The sequence below is a fragment of the Cyprinus carpio genome, chromosome B14, assembly GCF_018340385.1.
Source record: "Cyprinus carpio isolate SPL01 chromosome B14, ASM1834038v1, whole genome shotgun sequence".
NCBI classification, from domain to species: Eukaryota; Metazoa; Chordata; class Actinopteri; order Cypriniformes; family Cyprinidae; genus Cyprinus; species Cyprinus carpio.
Genome location: NC_056610.1, coordinates 13,441,758 through 13,451,012, shown reverse-complemented (window position 1 = coordinate 13,451,012; position 9,255 = coordinate 13,441,758). Strand labels below are relative to the sequence as shown.

Genomic DNA, 9,255 nt, shown 5'->3' with positions numbered 1-9,255 from the left:
TCAAAAATTATGAACACTTTGTGAAAAAAACATCCTTAATACCTGATTTCTTAAGACTCTTTGATCTTAGAAACATAAAGATACACTGATAGCATCATGCAATCTAAAAAAAAAAAAAAAAAAAAAAAAAAAACTACTGAACATTCACCTTTTTTTTTTTATAGACCAGTGATTGGGGAGTCGCTCACCGAAGAGTTTTCAAAACAGATACACAATTGTATGATATACAGGAATGGCAGGAGTGTTGCTGACTTCACAGACAGATGGCATGTTACGGAGCTTAACGATTCCCCTCCCTTTATGTATACGACAGCTGGCTTGAGATTAATGATTGGATGGACAAGAAAAGCATGTACTCTGAGATTTACAAAAGAAAATAAATTACTATAGTAAAAAAAGAGTGCAAAATGAGTGATGAGTGCAAAAGTATGGCAGTGAGAACCAGGAACAACCTCTTTGTCTTTTACACAAGCTGGTAAGGTTTTCATTTTGATAAAAATGTAGCTTACAATACAATTAATTTATTCTTAGTACAAATAGAAAAAAAAAATTTTTTTTTTTTTAAAAGGTATTCTTGCATGTGGCTCATATACAATCACGTCAAGCCTAAATCTGTCTGTTTATATATATTTGATTTAATTTTGTACAAAGACCCTGGGAGAACCCCTCTGATACAATATAGAAGGTGGTTGTGGCTAGGTCAGAACATTACTAGCCTGAAGAACAGTGCTACAGATCTTTCCAGGATGTGTGTATGTGTGTAATAAGATAAAAAGGTACAGGAAATCCTTTTCAAGAAATCGCTGGTTAAAAGACTCCCTGGTTAGTCTCATATAAAACCTCCCTTTCTAATAAAAACGTCCTGTTTATAACCACAGTGAGATCAAGCGCAATTTAAATTATTCACATAGCCTGTCGTACAAAGAAACAAAGAGAACGGGTTAAAACAATAGTGTGCAAAAAGCAGTGCCGCTGAATAGAGACATCTAAAATAATTTGGTTTGCATTTAGCACGATTAAGCTCACACCTTTCCAACTCCCACATAAAGGGGGGAGAGAAAAGACAAATAAGTGTTTTTTATGTCGTCTAAGCTTTTTAAAAACATTGTGTAACAGTGCCCTCGCTTAGAACGTCTACAACGTTCCAAATATTGCACCATTGATGGGAGAATAAAAACATCAGGAGATGAAGCACCGATGTAAAGCGAGTTCCAGCACCGCACAAGTGGAAAAGCTCTCAGGGTTCCATTCTCCTTCTTGGTTTGGGACTGATTTACTTCATGAATTTGGTCTGTAAAACACATTGGTCACTCATCCAAAGGTGAGTTGTGTAAGTGTGTATGAAATGAAATTCAACTGCAAGTCCAAGTGGAAAAAATAACTTCAAAGAACATGTTTAAATTGAGGCTGAATTCATAAACGAAAAAAAGTTACTGCTTATTTGCAAGATCAGAATTGCAACAACGGCTGGTTTTAAAGTATAAAGGTCTGACCATTAAAGGAATTAAAACAGTCTGCAATTCCTTTGAATGTGTGACCAAGTGAGTTACCCACCTCTTACAGTTTGGACACATTTCATGCACACAAGCTATGCCCAACAATTAAAAAAAAAAAAAAAAAAAAAAAAAAAAAAAAAAAAAAAAAGATAATATTTTAGCCTATGGGAGGAAATTATTCAACAAAAATAAAAAAGATCTACAGCTTAACAGATAGAAAAAAAACTCCCTGACAATAAAAAAGATCTACAGCTTAACAGATAGAAATAGTAGAAGAAAAAAAAATTATATATATATTATATATATATGAATTGCTTAGAAAAAAAACTCCCTGACGAAAACTTATAAGAACTGTGACTCTGCAGCGCCATCAGTGGCCAGAAGGGCTCACTATCTGTGTCCAGCTAAGTGGACTCCATTGAGAAGGGGAGGATAAGGCAGGACCAGCTCCAGTTGTGCAAACAGGGAGAAGTGATCAGAGGGGATGTGAGGGTGTGGGCAACCAATGATATTGTTCTCAAGGAGCCAGTTTGTGTCCAAAGGCCCGAGGACGCCCAGCACGTTCAGTTGTGGCCTGGAGTAGAAGATGTAATCAATGACACCCTAAATTGGGTTTAAAAAGGGAGTTGTGAGCATATGTCACTGAATCACACAACAAGAGAACAAGAGCTGTTTACATTCTTTCTGCCGATTATCTTTATGTTATGGTATATGGAAGAATAAGAAAAACCACAATGTGACATGTTTGCAATGTCAAGTAATTTTTCGGTCATAACTGCAATATTGGACATAGCAACTGAGGAACAAAAACAGGTACTATTGATAATGTAGAAATATTCTTATTGTAAATTTTATATTGTAAAATTGTCTAGTACCAAAGTGGCATGGCTAGTTGTAAACTCTAAACAATGGCTGTCACTTTGAGCTCAATGTACTTACTCTGAAGTCAAAAGTGTAATTGGTGTAAGGCATGAGAACGTTCTCGTAGGCACTCTTTAGCTTGAAACCATGCGTGATCGTCCCGTTAGATGTGCCATTTTTGCCGTTGCAATTGAAGTTGGTCAGGCTGTCAATGTAGCGCAGCTCCTTGAAGTCTTTGTGTGTGCAATCCACCCCACCTGTGCTCAGGTACTCCACTACACCTAAAATCAGATTTAAAACTCATTAAACACATCCGGATTGAATTCCATTAATCAGTCCATGCTTTCCACATTGCTGAGGTGACCAGAAGCGTGTCACAATGAGCAACAAAGTAGTTTATAGACTCAAAAGCACCTCTATCAACACAAAATTTAAAACAAGACACGTCGTATGTCTGTGACTTTAAGAAGGCTTACCTGAGTCAGGAAGTGAGTTGAGGTCAGCACAAAGCACCAAAGGGATGCTGTTGGTTTCTCCTGACACCGAGGAGAGCTTCAGACTGCGGGAGGCTTTGTCTATGATATTCTTCACCTCTGACAGGAACATCATGGTCTGTACCAGCTTCACGTCAGAATATTCTGGGTCCCAGTGCATGTGAGCATTAGCCACTAGTAGGAGCTGCTTCTCCATAGCATGGATAGACTTACCTGCTGTAGAAAGATAGAAAAGAATGTTTATAAAGAGATTTAAACAAAGACATTAAAGACAAATAACAGACATTAAAGAGAAATTCTGACTGGATGAGCAGACTGTAGCCTTCACATTAAGAAAATACACTATAAATTACTTATAATAGGGCTGTCAAAAAAAAATTTTAATTTCGAATATTCGTCGAATTAAAAATAAAAATCCACATTCGAATGCAAAAACGTTGCATTCAAATTTTAGGTGCGCGTCAGGCAGCCATTTCAGTGTCATGCTTTTTGTTAGGCTATTCAGTTGAACCCACTGGATGCGGCACTGCTGCGTTGTGCAGAAATACTTTTTTTTATATATATCAATTCACATCATCTGAGAAGATTTCATTAGATTTACTTTGCAATACAGTAAACTTCACTGAATAATTACAGTACTATGTTTTTGAAAAAAGTCTCATTTGAAATGCATCCCAAGACTGCATTTATTTTACCAAAACAGTAATATTGTGAAGTATTACAATTCTTTTTATGTAACTTATTCCTGTGATGGCAAAGCTGAATTCAGAATTTGGAAAGCGGATTTGGATTTTTTTTTTTTTTTTTTTTTTTTTTTTTCTTTTCTTTTTTCAAAGTAAAAATCTTTAATTTCACTTATCAATTTAATGTGTCCTTGCTGAATAAAATAATTTATTCAAGTAATTAATTTATTAATTAAAAATAACATCATACTGTCCCCAAACGCTAGTGTACATTCTTGTATAACCTTTTTTACAATTATACAGTACAAATTCATGGCAATATTTTACAGTAAAGACACTAAGGACAGGAGGGTGCTTAGTTGTCATGAAAATAATGTCACAATAGAAACACAAATTTAAATTGTGCAAATACTCACATGACAACTCCATTAACTCCTTCTTAAGCTCCAGCAACACAGCCACCCCAATGTTGTCCTTGGTCATGACCCGATTCAACATAGCCTCTGAGCCCTCTGAATTGGCCATAGCCAGCTGGTTAAACTCTACTGTGTGTTTCTGCACCATGCTGAACCTAACAGCAAAAAAATTAAAAATGAATTCCAGTTCCATGTATTCATTCAAACAACACTAATTAAAACCTCCCAGACAGAGTCTGACACCACACTTCTCAACCCTTGAGTGTTACTTCACTCACTTTTCAGTCTTGTAGAATACTGCACATCCATCTACATGTTTCCTGTCCGATTCAGACATGGTTCTGGCCCGGGATTTTGGGCTGAAAAATCCATCATATCCCTGTTTACTCAGCTCCACAAGGAAGTAGTTGTAATACTGCTCTGTCTCCACTTCCTGTGCATGACACAGCAGATTAAGTGACTTGCTGAACAATGCTGTATGGGATTACATGCATTGACTTTTCAGGGCCACCTGTTGTGCATCACTGAACTAAAAAAAAGTGTGACCTTTAAAGGAACGCAACAAGGAGAGCACTTCATCTGTTAGGACAGGCCTACTCAAATACACCAAAAGGTTATCAGTGTCTTATTATGGGAAACAAACATACGGATTTTAAAATACATATACATCACATTTCATTAAACGTATTACAGTTATGATATGTTTTAAAGCACTTTAAAGACAGACAAGAATTTTTGGCTGGTCTGAGATGTTGCTGTAATTGGTTACTGCACATTTTACTGTAAAATAAACATTTTACTACAACATTTAGGCTTACATAAATTATTTTTACCTGTAAGCTGATAATATCCGCATTGCAGCTGAGGATCTCCTGCATAATGGACTTTTTCCTGTAGCTCCAGTTAAGGGCCCAGGATGGGCAGTAGCCGTAGAGCTGACGTGTGGCGTACTTATCACACAACACATTGTAGCACATTACAGTTAACAGGGCTGGTGAAGCAAAGAGGAAAAAGAAGGATCAGGCAAAGTTTCCCTAGATTTTGAATTATGTTCCACTATTTTCAAAGAACATCTACCTGTGGGTCTTGTTCTATCAGGCTCCTGCAGCACAATCCAGGACCTGGACGGAGGTGGCTCTGTTGGGACTGAGAAGGCAAAGCAATTGTATTTCTGGTTAATAATATAAATAATCAAATGACACAGTCCTTGGGACATTTTGCATTAAGTCAAAATGCAAAAATCTTTAACAACATACTATGAATATTTGATAAATCGCTCGGCACTAACAGTCAATATTATTAACCTTGGACAACAGTCCATGACACTATCAGGGATGTAATGATTTACCACGAGCCGGTTGATAATCGATTATTCAAATATGTGACAATTCAAATCGGTTGAGATGCTAAACAAATTGTGATTCAATTAGGGGTAGGAGTTTATATGAATGTATGTCTGAGGGAAATGTACTATCTTTAGAAAAGTTCAGATGGTATGTTTTCATTTCATCTTGCCTCTGTATAGTGCATATTTAAGGTGATAATTGCAGCACTGCTTTGTTTACAGCGGAAACCAAGGGAACGCTTTAAGCGCCACCTTCTGGCAGAGAGTGAATCTGCGTCTCATTCAGCTTGTCTGCTGTTTCTGTTTCATGCAGATATTTTGATGTATAGTTTCACAAAACTGAAGTCAAACCGTTCTGTTTTTGCTTCAAATTTCGAATTTATACAATCTAATTTAGATTGAAAACTGCTCATGTTGCATGTTTTCATATATTTTGTTTATATGAAGAGATTTGTTTTATTTGTGTTACTTATTTGATTTGGGGATTGTTTTAAAAATTTAATTTAGTTTTGTTGTTTACATTTACTTTATATTTAAATTTTGTTACTTAGCAGACGCTTTTATCCAAAGCGACTTACAAATGATGACAATAGAAGCAATCAAATCCAACAAAAGAGCAATAATATGCAAGTGCTATATTTACATTTCACAAAGAGACATGCAGCATTTTGTCCAAGCAATAATAAAAGGACAAATTTATATTTAGAATTCATCTTAAATCTCATTTTGTAAAAAAAAAAAAATCTCAAATGAATCGAATCGCAAAATCAAAAGCATGAATCGAATCGAATTGTGAGCTAAGTGAATTGTTACATCCCTAGACACTATAGAAAAAAAAACAGAGATGGACAGTTAATTGGCATGTGATACCTACTGCGCTTGATAGCACCGTTAAGATTGTCCAAAAGGTAGCTTAGCAGTCGCCGGGTACCATCTGGCTCCTTGTAGAGGCTCATAATTTCTTGAGTGAGTGGATTGCCTGTAGAGATACACCCAAAAAATCAGTGGGAAACATGCTCTACACATTGAGGATCTCAATCACCAGAACACTGACCACTCACCTTTCAACCCCAGTGTTTGTAACTGAAACAATTTCCCCAATTCGAAAGGCAGAACCCGCAACTGGTTGTTATTTAAAAGCAGTTCCCTGTTAGAAACCATGAAACAAATGTTAACTAACAATACACCAATCAGCTGTGTTTGATGCTTAGGAAAAAAAAACCTCAAAATCTTTTGACCAGTGCATTATCACACAATTTTTATTTCATTTTTTATGACTAAATGATGTGTTTTTAATTGAGAGTGTTTTATAATTTTTTTAATGTAATTTGTGATGATTTTATAGAGTTTTTTTATCTTTGACAATTAGTTATTACAAATACAATTATTTACATTTGGCATATTTTACATCCAACACAACACTTAATTTTAAATATGTCATAGAAAATTGTTGAAATTAACAACAATTAATAAATGCTGGTCATATTTACTAATTTAGTTCAAATAAAAAGCACAGAGTGTTCCAATGTGCTGTAAAATTTCAAAAACATAAAAAAATAGAATACAGCAAGATACAATAACAGAAGGAATGTAAAAATTCAAAAACATAAAAAAATAGAATACAGAATCAAATTAAAATAAATACATCTGCTCAAAACTAAGGGTCATTAAAAACAGTGCCTAATGTTATCAATGAAACTATTTAAACATTGTAAACAAATTATTTTATGATGACTGAACTAACATAATCAAGGTGATAATGGTTAAACTCTTTTATTGACATTTGTAACATTGAGATAAGGCCTGGGAATCACAACTTTAAAATTCCCTGACATTTCCATGACCGTGGAAACCCTGTCGGGAGTGATCTACTTTCATCAAGTGAGCTCATGAAAACATTAAGGACCTTTTTACATTTTTCAAACACGTTAAATGGAACAAATGATCCATGAATAGAATAACGCACCTTTTGCTCCAAGTAGCTCACCTGAGAGACACCATGTTGCCAAGCTCTGCTGGCAGGCTCCTGATCTTATTGGACGACAGGTCCAAGAACACAAGGTTGTTCAGCTTGGCAATTTCAGGTGGGATGCGTGACAGGGAGTTGTCACTGAGGTGCAGAGCAGTGAGGTGCGTGAGCGACCAAAGGCCCGAGCTGAGACTCCGTACATTACCTGAGACATTAACAAATATTAATAAAAATCTCTTTTTTTTTCTTTAGTGTGTTTCAGTTTTATTGCAGAAGTGATCTGAAGTGGAGATATCTATCAAAGGGTTTACTTCGAGACATACCAGTTATTTCAAGTCCATCCCAGATGGATTTTTTCGCACTGTTTGCCTCCTCACTGGACATGATAGTGTACATCCGCCTGGAATCAGGCGGGTCATATTTCTCTTTGGGCATCCCTAGACCACTGTGGGGGACAAGTACATCATCAGATTTATAGAACAAGACAAAAATGTTTGCATGTCATGATTTAGCCGGTTTACAATCCAAAGAAGAACACAATTTACACCTATATATAATATGTAAAACTAGGCTTATACAGCGTCTGCTGGATATTGTGTATTGCTGCTGCTGTCTTGCTAGAAAATTTCCCCTTAAAGATTAAAAATGTACTATAAACCTATGAATCACTCTATATGCTGACATTTAATATTATCAACGTTTTTGCAGATAAATATTTTAGTGAGAACTTTGACACATCACCATGTATGGTCACAAATGTGTTCATTTATAAACAAACATATAATTAACATAAATGTAAAAATAAACAGGCAGCTAAATGACCTCGCTAACTGGAACTGTCAAAACAAACCTAACTTGATAACTAGCTCCTTACAAGACCAAAACACACCTGTTACACACACACTTCAACGCTAATTAGAAAAGAAACCAGTCTAATAATGCTTAATCTTCATATTTATACGACATTGTGAAAGCAAAATTAAGCAGGAAGTAGAAATGCGACAAAGCGTGTAAGCTAATAAACAACTAACTCTGTGCTATGCTAATGACCCAATTAAACTAATCAATATTCTAAAACGCGGCCTCCACATTGAATAAACATGAAATATCATGTTAGTCATATAACTTACTTTTAAAAACGTGATAAGCATCCAATGCATCGGTTTACTGAAGAAGTAACGTTAATATTTTCCATCAGCTAACCTGACTTGCTATTAGCATTAGCCACAGGGTGCTGAAGGTGCAGCCTTATAAAAAATTATATCTTAATTAACACGTGTAACGTTATATGGGTTATATAAATTGATATTTAGAAAACACTATGCACACGTTTTAAAAATAATAACGATTCTACATAATATTCTCTGAATATGAACAAAGAGAGGCTAACTAGTGTAGCTAGCTATAGCTAACTTGGAAACAAACCCAAACGGGGACTCTGATCAGCAATAAATCTTTAGAAATAATGTTTCAGAATTACCTTCAATAGCATAACAACTCCTGAAGTCAGCTGTGTGTCTCACTTCGGCGTTAATTCATTAGTTCGTGTCGGCTGTCATGGCGGAGGGCTTTTGTGCAGCTGTTGTCAGTGTTGTACTGCTTTCCAAAACTATGGAAGCAGAGTAGACTCAGTAAAAAAATTCACGCAAAAGACACGATGCACAAATGCATATCCCTGTTCACGTGCATGAACCCCAATTTACGTGCAGGAAGTTTAGACACACTCGTTAATGTGATCAGTGTAATCAGCGGCTGCTGTTTAGTCCAGAGTGTGTTATGATTTAATATTGATCGATTCTTATGTTTATTTAATAAATAATTATTATTCACGTGGATGCCATACCACATTAAGATATTAAATTCATAAAATAAGGTTTTGACTGATGTAAATAAATGAAAATATATGAAATATAGTTTTGGGATATTTTTCAAGCAGTTTTTGTTTATTTAGGACATAAGAGCTGTCACAGCAGAGCTTGTGTATCAAGTCT

The 9,255-nt window shown here is 35.6% G+C and overlaps 1 protein-coding gene across 2 annotated transcripts; it reads right to left on the bottom strand.

Moving 5' to 3' along the window:
* Nucleotides 1–1,833: 1,833 nt before the first annotated feature.
* LOC109102809 (CCR4-NOT transcription complex subunit 6-like) lies at nt 1,834–9,003 on the bottom strand. 2 transcript variants are annotated; one of them, XM_042738158.1, is made up of 12 exons: nt 8,745–9,003; nt 7,588–7,709; nt 7,283–7,469; nt 6,357–6,442; nt 6,170–6,274; nt 5,028–5,096; nt 4,784–4,941; nt 4,229–4,383; nt 3,951–4,105; nt 2,834–3,064; nt 2,436–2,638; nt 1,834–2,099 (listed from the first exon to the last, which is right to left on the bottom strand). In XM_042738158.1, the coding sequence occupies exons 2-12, from the start codon at nt 7,697–7,699 to the stop codon at nt 1,887–1,889; spliced, it is 1,674 nt and encodes a 557-aa protein (XP_042594092.1). In that variant the 5' UTR covers nt 7,700–7,709; nt 8,745–9,003; the 3' UTR covers nt 1,834–1,886. The 2 variants fall into 2 exon arrangements, with proteins under 2 accessions (XP_042594092.1, XP_042594090.1); XM_042738156.1 differs by having other exon boundaries at nt 2,834–3,067; nt 8,745–9,002.
* Between the last annotated feature and the right edge of the window lie 252 nt (nt 9,004–9,255).